The sequence below is a fragment of the Cololabis saira genome, chromosome 2, assembly GCF_033807715.1.
Source record: "Cololabis saira isolate AMF1-May2022 chromosome 2, fColSai1.1, whole genome shotgun sequence".
NCBI lineage: Eukaryota > Metazoa > Chordata > Actinopteri > Beloniformes > Belonidae > Cololabis > Cololabis saira.
The window spans coordinates 26327708-26352492 of NC_084588.1; the positions used below are offsets into that span (position 1 = coordinate 26327708).

The window sequence follows — 24785 nt, forward strand, 5'->3', positions numbered from 1 at the left end:
TTTATGCAGTAATGATATGCATAGCAAAAACACCATGCAGCTGGACCCCTGATTCCACCACCCAATAAATAAATGGATAAATAAAATAATTAAGCATCAGAAACTCACCCACATATTAAAAAGAGATAAATGGCAACAATAAATAAGATGATAATAAAACAACATTTAAAACAAGGCTTACTTTATCTTGAGTATATCAGCTTTGTTTCTTTATCTCCTCCCTAAAAAAGTAGTAAATGACCCTTTCCTCCCTTTTTGTTTTCCCTGACAATATTATTTACTGTATACTGTATTTGTGCAAATCCCGACACTGTTATATAATATAAAAGGTTGGGATGTGCTTTTGCAAAAATAAAGTATATAGAAAGCAGTGTCCTACAAGAAATATAAAAATGTATAAGCACTGAGTACATGCAATTCACTTAATCATTCTATATTTCCACAAACCATTACAGTTTAATGAGTCGCAGTTAAAAATACATTGTTTTTGTCTCAGTGAGGAAGTATCCTCTAATACTTCTGTGTTTGTCTGTATGTGTATTTTTAGTCATTAACGATTAACAACCTGCAATAAAGACAGATGTTAAGGCCTGAGGTGGTCAAATCTGAGAGAAGTATTAAAATAGAGTCGTTTATTAAGGAACAACCTTATTGAATCAAACATACAACCTTCACAAGACTTTTTTGAACAAGACATACTGCATTATTATGAGGAGACAACATACATTTCTCTAAAATCTTTTGACATTCAGCGGTCTTCAGTTCAAAAAAACACAATTCTATTTACCATTCTGTCATTAATCTTTCTGGAATTATTCCACAAACTAACCAGCTGGAAATCTTAAAGCCACATACTCTGTCATGTATCACCACATGATATATCCTCTCTTTGTCTTCCCTGTTCATGAGGTAACAGACTTGAGACCATTCAAAGTCTACAGAAACCGTTGGATTGTCACTTGGAAAGAGAAGAGGTATTGGTGAACACTTGAATTGACACGAGAGAGAAGAAATCCTAAATTCAAGTCAATGCTAGTACTTGCTGATATAATAAAGAGGCCACTTTTGGCCAATGCTGACAGAGGTTGGTTGTTGTGGAAGCTGTCCATAAGATGATCCTCAAGATGATGAGCGTGAGTTAACGAGACAGCATGGGTTCAAGTAGCGGACCTCTTTCACGTGAGCAGCCGTTGCTACCAGATACACCTAACAGTCTGCTGTCTGTGCAATTAGTTGGATGACGATGCCAAGGAGCTCCGGCTCAGTGTGGAAACACAGTCTGAATTTGTTCAGTGGTGTCACACTTGAAAACCGCTTTGCTGGATGTGATGAAGCTGCAGGCGAAGAGACTGAATGCTGCTTATGATTCTCCTCTGGTGGCCGATCAAGCAGACCCCAATGCGTTTGACATCCCTGGAAAGGAGAAGAAGATGTAATGAGCTGAATGAAGAGCAGACATACCTGCACATGTAACACAGTCCTATGCCAGTTCAGCCTCTCTGATTTGGCACAACAGGACACACTACTATAATACCAATTGCATTGTAGTTTGTTAAACCACACAAGAACAGTTATGAAATTAAAGGGATAAATTAAGGTGGGCCAGAGTTCACTGCTGCCTTCAGTTGAAGGGAACACAATTTCCTATACAGATATTTTAAAAAATAAATCTCTTTGTGTGACAGCATATATTTGGGTCTCTTAACTGACAACATTCTAAAAGCCTAAAAAAAAAATCACACACACAAGCCTGTCACTTAAAAAAAGAAAACAGAAGGAAAACAAAACAACTTCTATAGGGATGTTCCAGTTGTCCAGCCTCCTCGTGTTTTATTTCCACCAAAATCTTCAAATCATGCTGCATTGACTGCGCTTCAAAATTGGAAGTTGAATCTTTTTTGCCCCTGCTCTTTTCCTTGCTATTAACAGCAGCATTTCTTCAGCAGTAGCACAGTTCACTTAACTTAAGAAAGAAATTCATATTTTCTTCCAGGACTCCATCTATTATGGCCCAGACTGATAACAGCAGACAGAAAACAATAACTTTTTTTCCCTTTCATTTTTCTTTCATTATATTTCTTATATCTTAAAATATAAAACCTTTGCAATTAGAGAAAGAACATACACTATTTTTCCCCAAAACAGGTCTCTTTCACAGATTTCAACATAGTTTCATTGAAAGTAATAGGTTTTGAGACAATCTTGAAATTTAGCAAATCATCCTCTGATTACTGATGGTAGCAACATAATAAAAAAACATGAATAAAGAGTGTTATCAAATTAAAGAAGACGGTGTTAATATAGAACAATTAAGCATTCTCTGTACAAACCATGAAACAATTCAGTCAGGTTTGTTGCAGTGTCACCATTTTTCTTTTCCTTTGATGCTATGAGTTTTCCTTTCAGTGCGCTTTCTTGATAATGTAGCTAGCAGTGCTCGGTGTAATGTTGCTGTACTTACTCTATACTCATGGTTGAAATAGAGTCCAGTGTTGTGTATCCTGCAGCGAGGAAGTTGTTTTTGTACTGGCTCATCTTGATGGAGTCAAGCCAGTCTCCGATAGAGATGAAAAGAGGATAGTCTGGCATGTCCTCTGGAGAGTCAGGAAAACTGAGAAGGAAAACAAAACATAAACATGTTTGCATACTGTTGAGCTGAATAGTAAATATTCTTTAAGCATACACATATATTCTTTTCCTTCCAAAGACATTATTTTTATCTGACCAGTGATGTGATTAACATCACAACTGGTTTGAATGTCTCTATACTGCTCCGTGTCCATGGTTGTTAATGATTGTGCACTTGTTGTGATGTGATTTGACACTTACCTCAGAGAATCATTGACCAGCGTCAGCAGACTGCTGGGATTGATTATGAGTTTATCAAGGAAAGTGAGTATGTCACTGAAGCATGGACGCTGGCTGGATTCCTTTTGCCAGCAGTGCAACATCAACTGGTGCAGAGTTACAGGACAGCCGATTGGTGCTGGAAGACGGTAGCCTTCTTCTATTGATAAAATGACCTGACAAGAATTTCAGCAACGTCAAACTTTATCAGGTTTGATCATGATTCTTTTTTTTTTAATGGTACTTAAGGGGATGAGGCACTTACATCTTGATTGGACATTTCCCAGTAGGGCCTCTCACCATAAGACATCACTTCCCACATGACAATGCCATAGCTCCATACATCACTAGCTGAGGAAAACTTTCCATAAGCAATAGCCTCTGGTGCTGTCCAGCGTATTGGTATCTTTCCTCCCTGAAACAAAGGAGTAATACAGAAATGGCTTGGGATATTCATACTCTGTTTGCCAGTAAAAATGATGTTCCAACACCCAGATCCACACTCACTGTAGACGTATATGCCGCGTCAGAGTCATCCTCAAGTACTCTGGACATGCTGAAATCAGACACTTTACACACAAGGTTTTCATCCACCAAGATGTTGCGAGCAGCCAGGTCTCTGTGAACATAACCCATATCGGAAAGGTAGTTCATTCCGACTGCAATGCCGCGCAGCATGCCAACCAGCTGGAGCACTGTGAACTGACCATCCCGTGTCTGGAGCGGTTGTAGGACAGAGAGAGGACAAATAAAGAGCAATTTCAAAAGGACAGTAGGCCTTCAAGGAAAGACTGTGCATGTATGTATTCTTACCCGGAGGAAAGTGTCAAGTGCTCCGTTTTCCATGTACTCCACCACAATCATCACTGGTCTGCCTGAGGAAAAGGCATGACACATGATTTAACACATAGAAAAGAGTTTGGTCCAAAGATGGTCACCAAAACAAAAACTGACAAAGTCCCAAAATGTATTTCACAAATCACAACAAATCAAATAAATACCTTTCTTTCGGGGATAAATACACAATTACCGAATTGGATTGAAAAACGCAAACAGAGCATTTTTTAAAAAAAATTCTTTGATTTTTCTTTTTATACAAGGTGCTTTATAAAACATCCATCCATCCATTTTCTATACCAGTTTTATCCTTTGCAGGGTCACAGGGGTCTGCTGGAGCCTATCCCAGCTAATTTTCAGGCGAGAGGCAGGGGTTACACCCTGGACAGGTTGCCAGTCCATCTCAGGGCCACTAAACAGCCAGGTATACTCACACTCACACCTACGGACGATTTCAAATCATCAATGAACCTCACTCACTCACTCATCTTCTCCCGCTTATCCGTTCCCGGGTCGCAGGGGCAGCAGTCTCAGCAGAGATGCCCAGACTTCCCTCACCCCAGACACTTCCTCCAGTTCTTCCGGGGGGAGTCCGAGGCGTTCCCAGGCCAGCCGAGAGACATAGTCTCTCCAGCGTGTCCTGGGTCTTCCCCGGGGTCTCCTCCCGGTGGGACATGCCTGGAACACCTCCCTAGGGAGGCGTCCAGGAGGATCCGGTACAGATGCCCAAGCCACCTCAGCTGACTCCTCTCAATGTGAAGGAGCAGCGGCTCGACTCCGAGCTCCTCCCGGGTGACCGAACTCCTCACCCTATCTCTAAGGGAGCGTCCAGCCACCCTGCGGAGGAAACTCATCTCGGCCGCTTGTATCCGCGATCTTGTCCTTTCGGTCACTACCCAAAGTTCATGACCATAGGTGAGGGTAGGGGCGTAGATTGACCGGTAAATCGAGAGCTTCGCCTTTCGACTCAGCTCCTTCTTCACCACGACGGTCCAGTACATCGACCGCATAACTGCGGACGCTGCACCGATCCGCCTGTCAATCTCACGTTCCATCGTTCCCTCACTCGTGAACAAGACCCAAAATACTTGAACTCCTCCACCTGAGGCAGGACTTCTCCACCCACCCGGAGAAGGCATGCCACCCTTTCCTGATGGAGAACCATGGCCTCGGATTTGGAGGTGCTGATTCTCATCCCTGCCGCGTCGCACTCGGCCTCAAACCGCCCCAGCACATGCTGGAGGTCCCGGTCTGATGAAGCCAACAGGACAACGTCATCTGCAAAAAGCAGAGATGAAATCCTGTGGTTCCCAAACCGGATCCCCTCCGGCCCCTGGCTGCGCCTAGAAATCCTGTCCATAAAAATTATGAACAGGACCGGTGACAAAGGGCAGCCATACCGGAGTCCAACATGCACCGGGAGTGCAATGAACCTACTACGCATATTTTTGGAATGTGGGAGAAAGCCGAGTACCCGGAGGGAACCAACACAAGCACGGGGAGAACGTGCAAACTCCACACAGAAAGACCCCGCTGGGCCCGGGATTCGAACTAGGAACCTTCTTGCTGTGAGGCAACAGTGCTAACCTATATCAAACATGTTTTATTTAAGTTTGTTTTTGAAATTATTGTTGCTTTGTTGTGTTTTGCACCTCAGAGCATCATAGAAAAGACAAAATGGTGAAGAAGTTTTATTTAAAAACACTATTATAAATATAAAGAGCTTACTCCTGGTTACCACTCCCTCCAGCCTGATGATGTTTGAGTTGTGGAACTGCCCGATGATCGAGGCCTCACGTAAAAACTCGCGTCTTTGTGGCTCCATATAGCCACCTTTAAGTGTCTTTATTGCCACTGCAACATCTTTCCTTCCAGGTATGCGTAAACGACCACTACAGACTTCTCCAAACTCACCTGCGACAAAGAATCATATATGGTGAAGTATTAAATGTTACCATAGAAATGTATATAATTACCCTCGTAAAGTACAACAACAAAACAGAAAAGGCTGAGATCAAATGACAAATAAAAAAAACCCTAATTTTTCTTTAGTTTTATTTCATTTCAAGGTCAAAGTCAAATGTATTTATACAGCATAAATAAGCAGACACCTCAGAACCCAGAAATGTCTACGCCACCTCTGGATGGTTAATATACGGTTTCTTTATCGCTTGATGAAGGTTTCCAAAAACATTTCCTTGCCTACAGGATAATGAATGTTTGCTCTTGATGTAGGGCAGTCTAAAGCATTTTAGATCCTGGGTGTCTAGGACATTGGCACAAACCTGATGAAATGACTCCAAATATATTGAATTCCTAGATGATATAGAAATGTTTTTCTTTCCTTTTTAACTTCAGTAAAGTAATGATCAGGTGAATCATAAACCAGATGTGTGGCAGCGTCCCTGTCAATTAACAAGGGTGATTCAAAGAAAAGGGCAAGGCAGTTATTGTCCCTTGAACTGTTTGGGTTCAATCCCATTGAAAATAAGTAACTTCACATTTCCTCCACTAGATGGAGGAAATGTGACAGAAGAACCAACAAACGTGCAGCACCTCCACAATCATTCAAGTACTTTAAAAACTAGACAATCTGTTCAACTTAACGAGCCTTCAAACACTGTTGTTTATAACTGGCAATACAGGTTTTGCTTCCCTGAGTTGCAATAAATACATTTCTTTGGAATAAGCTGAGAAGAGTAGCAATAAAAATCTAAAGCTCAAACTTTATGGGGTTCAACATTTCTTTATTTCTTTTTTCCCCCTCAACATAAAATGAGATCACGTCTCTATCACAAGTGCCAGACGGCTTGGATCATTTTACAAAGATTTGTGATGTATCAGTTTGGGAAGTAAAACCAAGATTGAGGAAAAATAAATTACAAACTTAATGAAAAATCTGGTAACCCCGTCAGTAGTTATTGATTAGTGTTAACCATGATCTTACCAGTGCCAATGACCCGATCTATGCATATATATGAAGGGTCTATCTCTTTGGCAAATTCCTCCACAGCCTGAGTGGGGTCTTCATATGTGTCTGGATCCACATAAGTCTTTATCCCAGAGAACGGGACTGGGGAACACAAGACGTTCAGAGACATTATCAACAGATTGTTTGATATAATGCAGACAAACATGTATATCTTTTCATGCACAAGTAAAGGTGTTCTGTAATAACGTGTTTATATGTACAGGCACAATGAGTCAGGTGAATTAGAGAGGTTAAAGATCTGTGAGTTCGTAAAGTTAATTTTGGTCTCAAGATAAAATGCTCATTCACAGGTGATTAGGCAAGGCAATTCAAGGTTTAGCCTTAAATCATGAAAACCTCCCACACAGGAGCCATTAAAAGCATTCAGACTCCGGGTTTCTCAGTGTGCGTCAGTAACTGTTCTGTCCAGAACCACGCAGCCTTGCTTAGCTCCAGAACAGCTTTTTCTTCTCTGCGTGAGGTCAGCAACATGGCGAGTCATTAAAATTTATCATAAAATGATAATTATACCCCAACCATCAGCAGAAACTGTGTGCTCAGCTTACTGCAATCAGCCACAAGCTGACACAGTCTGTTGTCCCAAAACAGGGAGGATCAGGAGGAGCTTCTTTCCCTAGGCCATCTGACTAATATTTACTGTCTGGCAAAGGGCTTGTTGTTCCACGCAGCTCTACTTTGCACATAATGCACATACACAGATTCATTTTTTTTTTGTATTCTAGATTATTTTTAATATAGATTTTTATTTTATCCTACACACACACATAGTGAGAAAGCGAGGGAGAGACTGTTGCCTTATTCATTTCTGTTTTTACTTTTTATATTTCAACAGTTATTTTTGACCACTGAACTAAGTTTACTTAAAGATAGGGTAAGCAATTTTTTGATAACATCATGTGTTGACATAAAAACAAAAGAAAACAGTACAAAAAGGCCATGGGTGGCTAACGCTTCCCTCGCTTTCATCGTGCGCTGTCCCGAGCTCCCCCCCCCCGGAGCAGTAATTATTATGGTGTTCTGGGGAAGGTTGCCGTGAATCTTCTTCAAGTTTATAGAGTCAGGAGTGTGAATAAGGGAGTGTGGGAAATTAGCAGATGGTGAGGGGATGTTCACTAAATTTGACAAAATGGGGTTTGACTTATAGCCTCCATCGAATATCTTACCCTGTTTTAAAATCTTGAATCTCAAATCTTGTTTCTTACACGAGCTCAGACGCGACCACAAAAACGTCTAAAACCTACTCAGAGAATTGCATTTCCCTTCTCAATGTATTCAAAACCAAACATTTGCCTGTTTAAAGATGTTGTGCAAAGGCTGTTTTAACACAGTTCAGCTCTGCTGAACCTGAACTTTCTAGTTTTTGTTCAGACTGTGCCGGATGACTTGCTTCTTGACTAGACTTTTAAAGCCATAATTATCAGAGTATTTCCGTCCATTAGATTGTAAGCTTTTCTTGTAATTAGTTAAGAGCTGGGGGAAAAATGTGGAAAAAAATGAAAAAAATGGGAAGATAGAGGTGACATCATTCAAATCCAAAGCAGTATGAAATTATTTTGCAGGCAGTAGGAATCCAACTTCTCATGTTTGGCTGAGTCTGGGGATGTTGCTGCAGCGAGTACTGTGGACGATGACTGGCATAAATGATGAGCATTTTATTCTACTGTTCCTGTGGATAATCTGGGGACTAGACGTGCTGTGTCAGCTATCACTACAGCAGGTTGAAAAACTATGCTTGAAATAGATTGCAGTTTGGAGTCTGCCTATTCCGCCTCCGTTGTCTCCTGGGTGTCTAAGCTCAGTGCTCCAAAAGAAACAGTCTTTTCTCTATGATTATTGAGGCTGCCGGTATTCCCTGTTGATGATTCCCCGGCACATAATAGCAAACGCAAACATGAAAAGATGAGGGAAGGCCAGAATTAAAGCTGTTCCAATTTGTGTGTGCATTCTCATTTGTGCCAGTTTAACCATTGTATCAACGTTCCCTGACATTAAATTTTGATTTTGTTTTTGGGTTTTTTTTTCCATTAAAGGAAGAATTTATATACCGGTAACAGAAAATTCCTTTTATAAAGTCTGTTGGGGGATTATTTGAAGTGTTGCAGCCAGTTTTACAGAATAAAAATGTGCAAGATTGAACATTTTCAGCCTAAATTATTGAGCATGTCATAAAACACTTTTTTAGAAAAGTGAATTGCCTATTATTTTTGTTTGGGGACAGGTATGTCCTGATGGGCTACAGAGCTTTGTTCAGTTTGATGTATTTATCCAGATTTGTGTCGGATACAGGCAACCAAAAATGGGACAAAGCATTTCTGAAAAGTCAGAAGTCACTTTTTGGAAACTTTTGGGGGAGAGATCCACTACTCAAAGATTATTTAGTGCATCAAGATGATATTTGTCCTACTTTTTAAAAAGCTTGCAGGTATCTGTGCAGACCATGTTTGATGGAATCAAAAATACATTTCTTGCAAGTGTCGCTCACATGAACTGCTTTTGTTTCAACATAGAACTTATCAATTGAAATGTGCGACAAATTGCAACCACTGATAGACATAGATTCTGGTTAGATATTTACTTTTATTTCGAATGAATAATTCAACTTCTTGCCCACAAACAACAGTATTGCATGCAGACAGAAAGGTTGCCGTTTTCTTGCACAACAGTACATTTGGGAAGTCAAATCAACATGTGATAATATGAATATATATATTTCTTTAACAATACTTTATGTTCTGTTATAATCAATCACAATCCCTTAGTCAGACCCACTCACGGGGGAACGGCTCTCCGAGGAGCCCTTACCAAATTACTCTAGTAAAGTACAGAGCACCATTTTGCTCTCTTAAATATGTCTTCCCCTTGGGGAAATCAGTAACTCAGTTTTATCTGTAATTGTAGCTCCACAATTGGGTCAATACTTTAATTTTTAATCCTAAGCAATTAATCAAAATCCAGTTATGGACATATAGTTACCTTTAAGTAATAACAGAAAAAATATAGAAATAATGTAAAGCTGGTTTGTGTCAGGACACTTTCAACTGATTCTTTCAACTCTTTCAACTCTCATCAACAACAAAAATGTAATGCATCTTGTGCTATTATTGTTCACCTAATTAATGCCAGAAGTTTAATGCAAGGTCTTGATTTTTCCTTTGAATTTTTTTTGAAAATTATGATCTAGAAACACACAGAAAGCTTAAACTAGAACGACTTGTCAGTGTTGCGTTACTTAAAAAAGTGGAGACAGTTTCTAAATCGATTCAAAGCTGTGCAGCAGGTTTTGTTTCTGTTGTTTTTTGTACGTGTTTGACAACGTAAGAATGATTATGAGTTGGTATACTGTTGCATGTTGACTTTTTAATAACCTTTTTTTGATTCATTTGCTTTTATAGCAGATGGACAAACAACATCTGTGCATTACACTGTAGTGTGTAGTACTTCAAACCTCCCTTTAAGACAGGTTTAAAATCTGAGCTGCATTTGTTTCATTGTCCTTCACACTGCCAGTAATGCTGTAAGTCCTTGTTGCAGACATAACTAGCTAGAAACCTTAAATTCATCCATACAAAGCTTGTGCGTAATTTTAATTTAATCAATGTGAGTGTGATTGGAATATGTGGGGTACCATGGTCATACGATTTACATGGAAATAGTTTATTTTGCTTTCAAACACCTAGAAAAAGGTCTTGAGAAGGTCTTTGAGAAACCTGTTTGTGCACCTGGAACAGAGAACGGTGAGCCGTAGCAGGTAAGTAGCTTTCAGTCAGCAGAGGCAGTGCACGCCAGACACACCCATAAACATGTTAGCAGAGACCTGAATCTAAAGGACCACGTTTGCACGGATATGATCGACCATGTTTCTCATTTTTCATCTAAGCACCATATCCAAAGGATGATTGAAACCTGGATACAAATCAAAAACAAACTACTAATCTGCATGTAAGTGCACTTCTTGTTATTCTGTCGCTCTATGATCCAGATTTTCCAAAGATCAACTCTCTTGTGTTGATTTCTTGAGGAGTCTGTTTTTTGAGCTTTTGGGATTCTTGCCTTACGGCACTTTATGTGAAATTAAGGTTGTTTTCTGTTTGCAACTGCTGCATCCGGAAGATCTCCTGTGTTTGGCTCCTCGTCACAACCACAGTCCTTAAAAACGTAGAACCCATTGGGCTCTTTCTTGCAATCTGGTTTCAGCTGGGACTTCGCCCATCAGAATTTAACCACAAAATAGTGGCTCTTATCTATTTTTTTTTTTAAAACGAGTTTGTATTTCTTCAAACGAGCTGTTAATGGGCTGAGCGCAGGTATATGTGACTTCTGCAAACATAAAGGCATGTTTAAATGGATCCTTTGGGTTTATTTAGTTTTTACATATAAGAAAAAGAATGCATGATAATGTACACGTTTGTATAAAACCTAAACCTCTGTCTGTCCGAGGAGCAGTTAGAAAGTGTATCCTACACCAGTGCTTCCCAACCTTATACCAACACACCTGATTCACATTAATAGTCATCATCAGGTTGTCATTAAGGTCTGCACAACAACGACACAGTCATTCGTATCGGGTTGTGTTGAATGAATGAGACATCTAAAACATGCAGGACAGTGTGCCCCTAGGACCAGGGTTGGGAAGCCCTTTCCTCTACAGAACGGTGAGGGAAAGAAATCACACACATTAAAAACAGCGTATATTTTACCGTGTCCACTGTGAAAACGAGTCCTATTGTCGTCTGACTTCATCCTGGCTTTTATGTACCCCTGACACCTGTAGAGAGGAACCAGATTATCAAACTAGTCCCATTAGTGGAGGACTCACATTAGCTTGCCTGTGTGTTTTCTGACCCGCTCGTTTTATATTGAACAACACAAAAAATTCACTGGCAATTTGAGCGGATAACATATTTCTGCTAACGGATTCATGGAATAGTAGGGAAGAAAGTAAACACTTAACTTTCAAAAATAATTGCTTCAAGCTTTTATTTTTTTCACGTAGTAATTCAAGCCGTGACATTTGTGATCCATATTTACTCCCACATTGTTAGTCTTGTGGTTTGTTAAAACTATTAACATTTATTCCTAAAAAAAAAAAAAAAGAAGAAAGCCATTTTCCAATTTGTCAGATCAATAGCTGAGTTTAGATCATTTTTACTTTTTGCCTTTAGGGTTTTCTGCCACCCACTGCTTTAGTGCTCACGGTGGCCCAGATGCTGGTCTTCACTCATGCAAGTCACCATTATACAAATAATGTGCTGATTTCACTCAGATGGAATTGGTTCATAGAGAAAACAATAAGAAACAGTAAAGTCACTAAATTGTTCTGACATATAAGAAAGCTGGACTAACATTAAAATGGTCCACATCGTCCAGTTCTAATGTTTGGTACCATGGAGGAACAGACAGGTTTTTGATGTCTGTTTAGATCTTATGAAGGCGACGGTACTGCAAAACTCTCTGATGTCAAACTTGTGGAGATGAAGGCAGATCGCATGTGTGGGCCAGTCAGCAAAAAAGCCCAAAATGCAAAAACTTGGGTTGTACACTCGAGATAAAAAAGCGCCCTGCTATAATGCATTCACAGGCTCGCTGGCATATTTAACAAGATCTGTTAGGAAGTGGACAAAAATCTGCTCGCCACCGCTGGTATGATGAGTAAAAGTTTCAAGTACGAACCACCAAACCAAGTCTACAGAGGTGTTTTCTGTAAATGGGAAGACACTGCTTCCTGTATTGAATTCATATATATATTTTTAAATGTTAGTTTAGTATTTTGTGCTTAAAGATTATCACTTCAGCTTCGATCACGATTAAGGATATAAATTGAGACAAACTATCCAGACTTTCTGGTCATTTTTCCTAGTTTATATAGTTTATTAAGATGTGGCATTAATGGTAAAACCCCATGAACCAGAGGAGCACTAAAGACAACAGTCTGGAGCAACCGTCAGAGGTTAATGGAACGGAGCAAACCGCTCGTACATGCTTTACATGCTGAGTAATTAGGCAGAAAATTGGTTCAGCCATTTGGAAAATAACTGTCTGCATGATGGCAAAAAAAAAAAAAAAACTCCATTAAGACTTTTCTTTTTTGTAGCTTGTTGTGTTTATTGGAGACTATCAGAAGGAGAGGGTTTTCTCTGAGTTCATATTTACAAGCCAGCGCCAAACAAGAGACAGGGGATGTCTGACCTGCCAGTGATGAGGAGGAAGAGGGTGAGGATGACCAGCAGGGAGAAGCCGCCTACAGAAGCCGTGACGACCACCAGGACCTGACCCTGATCGGCGATCTCAGGATCTGAGGAAGGTTAGATGAATATGAAAGTGAAAACAAAGGAAAGACAAACTGGCACATTCAACTATTAGCTGTTTTGCCTGAGTGAACTACAGAAAGTGCAATATATTATATTACACCTTTATTGGTTTTTCTCTCATTAAACCTAATGACACTGAACAATATAATGGTATGAAATGCTAAATGTATTATATGTTTAACTGATATGCCTTTGTTTTGATATCTGTGCTTTATTCAGGTTTTATTTAGGAGAAGAAGTGGAAGCAGAGTCTCGGGTAGCCCATCACCGTGATCAACTCAGATTAAGGCAGCGTTTTTCAGGCAGTAGACATTGACTGAATAATATTCAAAGCCCTAATTCTTTACTTTCCACAGTTATGTTTAAAAGTTTTGATGACAAAATAATAATTGTTCTATTCCTCATGTGTGCCTGTGTGAAAATAATGAAACACACATTTCAAAAGTATTTGCACAATAAGAATGGTATTGAATAACCCTTTAAAACCTGACAAATGAACAAATACACGGGAGATCCTATTATTTTATTATCATTATCTGAAGTGCTACATGTATACTGGTGTATACTGAAATAAAAAACATCCCAAATGTTGTCTTTTGTGGAGATAAAGATGGGGCGGCTGAATAATTCTACTCTGATCTGGGCTTGTGATGTCACATTAGCCTACAAATCTGATAACTCCAATAACTTTTCAGATCTAAGCTGCCCTAAAGAAAGTGACGCAGCTGTATTATTAGAGTTTTTGAGGTGGTGACACTTGGCAAAAGACTCAAACACAAATGCTCTGACACACAGAACATGTTATAATAAATGTATGTACCCTTTAAGCATACAACCAAACATGTGTGTGTTTAATTATATAAAGTTCCTTTGGCGTGGAACGGTTCTGGATCTGTTCACTCAGGTAAGATTGCAAATGGAGACAAATATGAACCCAACCAGCGATATCTGTCCTCTTTGAACGACATGTAAAATTATCAGTTAAAGATTTTTGAAATGAAGTACCAGATGGAAATTGCTATGAATTAGAAACAGTATGCAGAGTTCAAGGACAGCCGTGTCAAATATTATAATCACATTAAGCATGGTCATTCTTTGTAATACCGCCCTCAACTCTCTATTTCTGCTTCACCTTGTTCGCCCCACAGGGACACTTCAAAATGACTCGGTTTGTCAAAGCTTTCTGGCTGATGAAATAAAACCTGTCACCTGGTTTCAATGTCTTTTGTCACAGAAGTTATTTCAAGTATAAAGAAAGTTTATTTTCTTTTGTTCCATGGATGTTTTTGACTGAACTTTCATTCATAAGTAAGGAAATCTCAAGTGAGTTTTTCAAATCTTAGAGTAAACTGAAATGAAATTTATAAGTCACAAGATGTTCTTTAAATATAAATCTGTTGGTGTGTTTGGGATCATTGTCTTGTTATCCTCCATTCTTGGCCAGGATTTTAATGTTAAACAGGTGGAAATCATTTGACTCTAGATTAATTAGTGTTATCTATAACACTCATTTCAAAGTAATGACAATTAAGTAATGACAGTGTAATATGTCATGTATTGACGTTTGACTGTATTTACCTAATTCTAAGACCTGTTAAGGACAAGATGATTCACATATTATGTCCTGGTACATAAAAACCTAAAATTTAAATTGAATGCAGCCTACTTTTTTTTAAACATTGCTTTATGCAATGATGGGACAATATGAAGACCAGAGCAGTTCTAAAGGAATTTGATTGTGCAGTTGATCACCAGCTCCTCATGTGGCTTTGTAACCTCTATTACATTATTTTAAACTATACTCTGTACCCTGAAACCCAGCCAACAGAAACAAACATCTTCATGTGCAGCCATACCTTCAGCTGCAGTTGCAAACTCAAACTTGGGGCTGTAAGCTGTGAAGCCAGTAGCCATGCGTGCGCGTACATGAAAGACGTAAACGGTTGAGGGTCGGAGGCCTGTTACCACCACGCTGGGGGCTTTGGTCCGTGTTGATGAGTACCTCAGCTGCTCTTGCTCCTGGACAAACAGAAGCGCATTGACAGAAAAGATGAACAGAAGAACTTTTTTTTTTTTGCAAATGAGGCAAATATGTTTTTGCTGAAACTGTCTGATCAAAGCGCACAGATTTAATATATCAATCATCAGAGTACTGTAGATAGTGAACCAGGCATAAATAGCAACACATGGATGGAGTAGATTGAGACAAAAACAGTCACAGCCTGGATTTCATAAAGAAAACTGGTGAGAGCCTCCCGTTAGAAAGACAAAAGTTGTTTAACACAAACGGGTGCAGTCAGGAGTTGGTGAAACAACCATGTCAGAGGCACTTCCTGTGGTTGAGACAGTTTCACGATCAAATTATTGGTCCGGATCAGTCAAAGAAAAACAACTAAGGACATTGCTGAAAGTAGTCAAAACTACTAAAACTGGATTAAGAACCATCCATCAAATGAATACAATCTGGAAGTGTGACAACGTTTCAATTATCTGTGAGGAAAAAAATGTGGTCAGAAATGTGTTTGAATGAATGATCATGACTGAATCTTGAACGATCGGGGCTCGTTTTAATGTTTGATGAACGCTGTAATATAAATGTAAAACCCATCATGTTCATTTAGCTCTAAGAAAACTACTTGCCATTAAAGCTAATCCAATAAAACAGAAAAAAAAGTTCAAAGAAAAAAGAAAGAAAGCTTTCATTTTGCTAGTAAATATAAGGTAATGCCAACATTTTTTTTACTCTGTTCCAGAGAGATGGGAGCCTTAAGTGAATGAAGAGAGGTGGAAGAGATGACCTTTTCATAATATTTGATTTCATAGTCCACGATGTCCGAAGGCGGCTGTTCCACTTGTGACCAGGAGAGGGCGATGCTGTTGTGAGAGGCCCAGTCCTTCCTGACTGCACCCACAAGGGCAGGACCTGAAGGTGGAACCGCAGAGAGCACACATTTCAAACATGTGAGGAATAGGTTGTGTGAAACTGCAAAATTCCAGACACCTTTACACACATTGCACATTGATGTACATTTGCTCATCTACAAAGGTAAAATAATCCTCAGAGTAAAATAAAACAACAGGATGTGGACGCTTGAAGATTTATAGAAGTGTACATAAAATTAAGAATTAGGAATTGGCAGCTTTTTGAGTTTGAGACAAGGACAGTTAAACCCATTTTTGAAGATATTACCTCAAAAGACACTTCAAAAGGATAATAAAGGAAAAACTTTGACTTATGGCAAAGAAAATAAATCACTTAAGCCATGAGATATATGACTGCTATATCTTCAATCTTCAGCTTGGAATAAACAATCATGCGAAACAGCTCTGAGTGATTTAGAAATCTATGTAGCTTTGAACTGAAAAACGTCTGTATCAGGCAAAATAGATAAACCAATAAGGACAGATTCTACTGTCAAAATACTGTATAATGTGCATTGTGTGAGAAACATTCTTTTTTTAATAAACTTCACCACTACATCCACAGATGCTGTTTAGCCTCTTTGTCCTTATCAACACATTTTCAATGAATGGTTTATACAAGGCTGATATAGATATAACAAAACCACTGAGCAGAAATTGAAATATTTATCATCAATTATTCATAAATTTGCTGCTTGAACAGAGTATGACCTGGCAAACTAATAGATCAAGTCTCACTGCTGTTGAGAGCGCAGTTTGGAAGATCATCATTGGAATACAAATTCAGGACCAGACAGATGTCTAAAACTGTCCCCAAGCTCAGAGAAGCAGACAACCTTATTCATGCAGAAGGCCACAGACTTGACGGGACGTTTAAGGATGGTGACATGTAGCTACACTAAGTCAGACACACTGGGGCTGAAGATCCAACTCTCACATTTACACCCCAGCAGCTCAAACACACATGCATGCACGCACTAACGCAGACACGCACACACACCAGACATGGGGAGCATAACTTAAGTGCTGACAATTGCAAAAATATCCACTCAAGTTGACAAATCTGTGTAAATCTTAGGTCTGTCAAGATTTTACATTATACTGCAAAAAAATCTGTATTTTGTCAGAAGTCTGGTTAAATATGTATAGCTTTATGAGCTGAAAAGTCAAACTAGGTTGTGTATATGACAGGGATAACTATAAAACCTTGCAACACTATTTGAATGAAAATCATAACTTATAAAAACCACAAGTATCATATTTTACATTTTGAAAATTACACAAATTATTTTTTTAATTATCAAAGGTCCAACAGCTGAAGAAATGTAAAGTGCTCTGTTATAAAACATTGATTAATTTAGCAGATGCTTTATCTAAAATGATTTGTATGCATTGAGTCACAGCTGGGCAATATGGAGTCAGTATCGTAGCCAGAAGATGGGAATGGGGAAGCAACATAATCAAACCACAAATTTTTCAGTTGGTGTATAAAAACCATCTGTAATTATTCATAATAAAGTCACTCGGTGTAGCAATACTACTTCTGACTACATGGGGGCAGTAAATCAAAAGAAAGTTCATTTGTCAGGTGAACGAAGTGCACCACTAATGGGACAAAGTGGTATTACAGTCCATACCAACCTGTCTCACTGTCTTCGTGTCTATTTCCTCAACACACTGGATCTATATGCCTCCATGCAGGGCAGCTGACAGTCCTGCCGGGGCCCGGGACTAAATAATCTAAGATGGGCCCCCCTGCGCACGGATCTCTCCTTCTCCCTCTTCCTCTCCTCTCCTTCTGCTCTTCAGGTTTTTATACAAGCTAATGGACGTTAACATTAGAGATAGCCAGTTAGGTTAAGTTACAAGGTTGGTAAACGTTGGCTGCACTGTTTCTTACCTTGCTCTACGCTGACTTTATTAATTCCAGCTTCAACGTCACCCCCTTTTTAAAATATTTGTGTAGAGAATCTCTGAGGCCTCTATTTTCTTCTTCTCTTCTTCTCTTTTCTCTTCTTTTCTGATCACCGGACTTGTGCTGACCGGACATTTTGACCATTCTAATGGTTGAATTAAATGATAACGTCAAATTTTGATCAGCGGCCAAACCATTTTTGTGTTGGGGGTTCTTGACCACAAGGACAATTAGGAAGAAAACAAATAACAAGCTTTTATGTAACTCAAATACTACATATTTTTTTCCACAAATAGGCATATTTTGAAACATTTTGAAAAATGATTCCATAATTTAATGAGAATTAAAAAAAAAAAAAAAAAAAAAAAAAAAACAACTTTTTTTTTCAAAACCAGTTAATTGAAATTAATTTAAAACGTGCTGGGTTTTTTTCCCAGGTAAACATAGATTTACCTTGGATCCACAGAGGTGAAACCCCTCCATCTGAATGGAGATGGACTTGAACGAGCTTCTTACATGAATGAATCCAGTTCAATACACCTCAAACAAAAACTTATACTCATATAAGGAATGAAGATGTTTTCCTGTTCACATATCTACCTCAGGCAGATATGTATGCATAACCCATTTAAGGGATAAACATGTCAGTGAGAATGACATTACTCGAGGGGATTTCCGTCTGCTGCAATCTTACTGTACAGTATAATTTTATCCTTGGGGGACAGAAGCAGCTAAAGGTTTCAATTTTCTGGGCATCAGATTCCTTGCAAAGTGACAAAACTCTTCCACGTCCCTGGCACCTTTATGCAATAAGCTATTCTGGGTTTAGCACAAATCAGTTTTCTCATTAGATACCTTCTTCTACGGATGAGCAACTCACACAGAACAATTATGGTCATCACGCTTTATTCACAGTTCACTCGGCGAAAGATAATGGAGAATCTATTTGTACTAGCTTTTTTATTGGCACCGGGTACAAATAGGTTAACCCTCAGATATGGATGCTCAAACAGATAAAGAAAGGACAGAGAAGCAAGGAGAGAGAGAATGTGCAAACAGGGAGAACTGTAAAGAAATCCCACGAGGTTGCATTTCCCCAGCATCTGAGCGTAAAAATAGAAGACAGCCTTATTCCCAGAGTGGGAGGGATGAAAACGGAGGAGAACCAACTGAAGGAAAGGGTAAAAGAGCAAAGTAGGAGCGAGAATCCTCTTCTGAATCAGGACACCACAAAACTGTGGAAAACATTCACGCGTTTAACACAGGTGAACTTGTTGACACCAGGGGTTTTGCAAAGGAAACTGTTTAATCCAGCATTGTAGCCAAAATGTTAAGTCAATGGGCTTCAGTATGTTTAAATAAGATGATACCATGACAACAATATTTGAACTGATTCAGAGTTGAGCAGAAAACATAACACAATAGACCTAAACTGTGCTTAAAACTGCACACTTTCAAAAACAACATGGATTTCATGACTTTGAGCTTTTAGTACATTTCTGAACAGTCCCTACACTATAATGAAAAAAGGTAGGTTTTACTGTACTAGGGGTACAACAGGGGGGTAAAAATGGTATAAAGGAAACAAATGAAATACAGTTGACCTCATGTTTGGTCGAATGCCAGTCTCAGTTTGGCCAGACAGTTTCAACTCTTATGGGCTTTAGTTGGACTTTTAAGACCAGTCCACATGTTTTTGAGGTCAGGACATTGAGATGGACTTTCAAAGAAACCAAACACCACAACCTGTTTTATCGTTTCCAGAAGGTTCATTGTGTGTTTGGGGCTCATTTACCTGCTGCACAACCAAACTGTCCAAACTTCACCTGTAAACCAGATGCTTTGAGAATATGCTAAGAAATTCCTTCCTTCCTCCATTCCCTTTGTGCTACACTGACCTTGAACGTGATACTGTGTCATTCATGCTTACTTGTGGGACGTTAAGCAGTCTCAACAAGTAAAAGGACAGTTTGAAACCTTAGGCACCACTAAATGAATGATTCATGGGTGTGCAGATTGACCATGTACAGATTTAACAAAACACCTGCCCTCACCACAAAGTTAAAATCTGCACAACAACTTTTTTAGTTTGTTCTTATTAAAAGTGAAAACTGCATTAAAATTCTGCCTTGGAGGAAAAGAACTTCAAATATGTCCCTTTGAGCCTAACATTGTCATGACATTCACGTCCTGTGCGGGTGTATGCAAACTCACAACTGCTGTATGGTAAAGTTATGCCCTGATGAAATCATTCTAGTCATGTTATTGAACGCTAACTTGCCTACTTGTACACTTCCTCCAGGTAACGCCACCTTAAAATGAAATCAAGCAACTGAAATTAATATCGAAGCCAAAGTTAAAGTTCCTCCTGCATATAAGTGAAGTGAAACTTTATAAAGACAAACAAGGTGCAATATGGTTTAGGATTTGTTGGAAAATATATTCCTTATTCCTCCTATTTTAAAATCCAGCTTAATGTACATATAATTCTTTTGGGGTTCTTCTTTAACTAGTCAAACATTTGAATGTTTATGGGTCCCTCTTGGAAGGATTCTTTGTTTTTCTTGTCCTTCTTTTCCTTGCATAAGATGGATTCAACACATGTGGCCTCTCTCTTTCTGCTGTAAGAGCACATTTTTGATATGCTGGCAAACTCCTTTCATATATTTGAGCTATACTTCACAAAGAACTGCAGTGGACTTGGTTAAAGGAATCTTCAGTGGCAAACACTGTGCTGAGCAGCAACTAGTCCACAGTGTATCTGGAAGGGAGTGCAGCTCACTCCTCATAAACACAGGAATCATTGCGCTCCCTCTGCTCCACATTGCTGCTTTGAAAGATTTCAGGGGAGTAGTTGATGTCATCAGTTGTGTTTTACTGCGAAATTAACTGTGCAGGAAAGTACAGACAAATAGCTAGTCAAGATGCGACTAGTGACTCCTGGGAATTCATAACTGAATAGATATTCCTTTGCTATTAAAGAACTGATTAATGTAAACATTTTCTTTTTAAATTGGAATCATAGACAACGGATCCTCAATCCGTTCAAAGACAGTGAACGCATCCTGCTTCTTAATTGAGGTTATTAGTAAATTGATATACAATTTACAAATGGACGGTCCATTTACAAAAGATAAATTGCACCCCTACCCTCACACAATTGAAAAGAAGAAATCCTTTTAATAGCTAAACTCCAAAACAAGCAAACGTAATATCAAACTTTAGAGATTTATAAAGTATTGTTATGAGGTGGTTTTGCACATGTACACTATGCTGCATTTATAAGTGTTCTGCTTTGTTGAATGTGATCTCAACTAGAGCTTCTTACATTGCTTTCTTGAGCATAATTATGAACACTTTCATAAAAGTACAGCTAAACAAATCAGTAAATATCCAGTACTCAGGGCTGGACTGGGACAAAAAATCGGCCCGGGCATTTTGAGCCTAGACCGGCCCACCAGGTATTGATGGAAAGAAAATGAAGCCTATGAATGAAAACAAACGTTCTTGTAACACCGCTTGTACACTGTCTTGTTGGTGTGTATGTTCTTGTCTAATAAACCTAAACCTACACCATCCCCCCCAGTCCCGTTATAGATGTACTTAGTACTGTTTCTGAGTAGACCAGCAAACTTGTATGGCAAGCCGTTTTAACATTTAATAGCTAGACTGGATATGTGTTGCAGATATCTGTAATTCAATTGTTCCTAGTCAAAAAGAACATTTCAGATATCTACAATGATATATTAACCCATTTTAAACAGGGGGAACGCATTCTGACAGCGTGAAATACTGCTGTCAGAATGCGTTCCCCCTCTGTTTATCATGAAGGGATGCTCACACATCTTTCAAATTCATACTGCTGACTTCTTTCACCACCACAGATACTGTAAGTCCTGTGATTCTCAGGCTGGGGGGGGGGCCCTCGCGCGTGAGTGTAGCGAGCGCGCGCGAAATTTTTGGGGTTTTTCGGGTCGGATCGGGTGTCTATATGCGCAATTTTAACTCTCACATTAACAAAATACTGGATAACTTCCCCTGCCTCATCATCATTTGGCTTGCCTCGACGCGGGGCCCCACGGCTGCTTGAGACCCGGTTGGATCGGTGATTTTTGTAACAAATTTATCAAACAAGCCTTTCAGAGAGGCATTAAACTCTTCCATTTTCTTTAGTTTTTTTTCTTTTTTCATCCCCTGATGGAAATTTCCTGATTCTGTCTCGTTCTCTCGACATTGTGTGACAGTTTGTTCCAACTCCACCGTCTGGATCAGAGCACCTTGTGTCTGCGCTTGGTTTGACGCAGTTGTACTGAACAACAGACACGCGCATCATTGCACATATATTTATTGATATGCACAGACTAGTACACATTTAGGTCTGTAATGGAACGTGACTGTTGATATTTATAAGGGAAAAAACGAAAAAAAATTTGAAAAAAAATTTGAAAAAAAAAAAAACGCCCAGGGCGCGAGGCCCCTTGGGGCGCGAGGCCCCTTGGGGCGCGAGGCCCCTTGGGGCGCGGGCGCGAGGCCCCTTGGGGCGCCAGGCCCCTTGGGGCGCGAGACTTCAGCCCATAACCAATCTAACTCATCATAACCAATCGGCCAGTGGTACCAGTTGTTGTCAGGTAAAAAACAAAATCAAATGGGCCGATGGGCCTCCCCGGGCCAAAAAAAATAAAAATCGGCCAGCCCAAAATCGGGCCGGCCGATGGTGATTTTGGGCCGGGCTCTTTCTTTCATCGGCCCACCGGGCAAATGCCCGGTATGCCCGATGGCCAGTCCACCCCTGCCAGTACTGTAAATTTTAGTGGTTCATTTACATTTATAAGATAATTTAGGTTTAATCATCACTTAATCACTTCAGATTGTGAGTCATTTAAAAAACTCAAAACAAGCAGAATGATATACTATTTATATGCATAAAAGAGTGAATGTAAATATACCAGGTTATTCTATCCTGTATCATACAACTAAATTAAATTGCTATTGTACAAATCCCATTTCCAGAAAAAAATTGGAATGTCTTTCTACGATCCAGCCAAAATGATGTCAGTTGTTTGAGCTTCAACAGACCAAAACACAAAGAAAATCTTAACTGACCAAATCCATTGTAAATAGAAACACAGAAGAAAGTTTATAAATATACCAACAGGAAGATTCTGCCTATAAAATAAGCATCCACTAAGGCTTGGATTCCAGTTGTGTAGATTGTTTTTGCTGAAGGTTGTAAACTGAGTAAAATTACCACAAAGTATGCAAGTTCAGCAGCGATGAGAGCTGGTTGAAACCTCTATCACAGGCATGGGCTTCTCTGCTTCTTTTATGATCTGTTTTAGCACAGGAAACAATGGGCCATTCTTTATGAAAGGAATAAAAGATAATATCATTCTATAATTCATTGCGACTGCAAAATTCAAAGCGGAGCGCCATTTACAAATGCCGCCTGAAACTGTTCCAGGAAAAAGAAGAAGCCCTGTGTTCACCTTGTCCAGAGCCAGATTCAAAGGCATTTGAGGGAGACCATCTCCCAGCGGATACACATATTGTGGTCGGGTGAATCAATATTCCAGATTCTTTCTCTGAAGACGTGGGTGCAGTGTGCTTTGGAGCATGGGTGAAAAATACCAAACTTTTATTAGCAACAATTTAGAAATCTAGATTCTGTGATGGTATCTGTTACATTAGTGCCTTTGGCCAATAGAAGTTACTCTACTGTGATGAAAGCTTTAATGCAAAGAAGGACATTGACATCTCAGACACACACATGCTGTCTTTAAGGCACCATTTTCCAGTGACATCTATCCATTTATCAATATACAATGTAAATCTACTTTCTACACACATTACAAAGGTTCGGTAAAGGAAGAACAGAGAACAGGTACAGGTACTGGCTTGCTCTCTTCACTTGACCACAGTAAATTATGTGTGGAAGATTTTGAATGAAAAATGCAACACCAATGAACACATACTGTGACACACATTTATATTTGTTTCCAGAAAAGAATGTAGCAGAATAACAACTGAAGCAGTGATTTTTTTTAGGTTGTAATATGTAACAACAACACACAATCTGTTGTTAACCGACAAAACTGGGTGACCTCCATAGAGTGTGTAACAGAACTGCATCGCCACCGCGGCAGACACATAATAAATGATGCATGGATGAATTACTTTATTTTAATTTAATTCAAATTTATTTTAATCATGGGGTTATTTGTAAATTATATCTTACAGTTAATCACAATGATCTCTTGGGGGAAAGACTCTTATTAGCTGTGTTAACATGGGTTGAAGTGATTAATGACTTTTACTCTTGGAACAAAGAATTTTATTTTTTCCAACCCCCAAAAAATCACTCAGGCAGTCCACACTGGTCCCAAGCACGACTGATAACTGAAGTCTGGCAATCTTTGACTTGTTGAGTGCTCCCTTTTGTGATCAAGCAAGTTATGACGCTAGGTCTCTAGCACGGTTGGAAGAGGTACAGTATGCTTTAGCATGGCATGGTTGCACAGGGATGTGTCTGATGAGCAAAAATTTATAAAAAAAAAAAAACGAGAAAAAACAGTCAAGACGTCTGTTGTGTTGCCACCAAAATTTCTGTGCTGATTCTGAGACAGTTCGTGCTTCCAGAAAACAAGACGGTCCTAAATGTAACAATGTGATGATGTATGTACAAGCAGCAATGGCGCTCATGCCTGATGGCGACAGGAATAATGTCAGAAGAGGAAATAACTTAAATAATGCAAATACTCCTTAAATAAGCACCTAACAAGTGATGCTGATTAATAGTGTCAGGGTGTTGTTAGTGTCGGGATATTATAATTTACTCTTAATATAAGACAAAATAGATGTTGTGTGCCATTGTCTCAGACGCAGATAACTAACTAGAAATAATGTCTGGGTTCCCCATGATATCGGTTATTTGAAATGTTCAAGCTGCTGTGTAAACGCTACTGAA

The 24785-nt window shown here is 39.2% G+C and overlaps 1 protein-coding gene across 1 annotated transcript in view; it reads right to left on the reverse strand.

The window, feature by feature from the left end:
* Positions 1-652: 652 nt before the first annotated feature.
* LOC133461048 (ephrin type-A receptor 6-like) overlaps positions 653-24785 on the reverse strand; it is an 88635-nt gene continuing 64502 nt past the window's right edge. The window contains exons 9-20 of the mRNA XM_061741810.1: positions 15783-15907; positions 14841-15003; positions 12863-12968; positions 11374-11441; positions 6632-6757; positions 5413-5598; positions 3661-3722; positions 3355-3564; positions 3113-3262; positions 2830-3023; positions 2462-2611; positions 653-1413 (exon numbers count right to left, since the gene is read on the reverse strand). Of these exons, the coding sequence (XP_061597794.1) occupies positions 1299-1413; positions 2462-2611; positions 2830-3023; positions 3113-3262; positions 3355-3564; positions 3661-3722; positions 5413-5598; positions 6632-6757; positions 11374-11441; positions 12863-12968; positions 14841-15003; positions 15783-15907 (1655 nt within the window). The 3' untranslated portion in view covers positions 653-1298. The remainder of the gene's footprint in view (positions 1414-2461; positions 2612-2829; positions 3024-3112; positions 3263-3354; positions 3565-3660; positions 3723-5412; positions 5599-6631; positions 6758-11373; positions 11442-12862; positions 12969-14840; positions 15004-15782; positions 15908-24785) is intronic.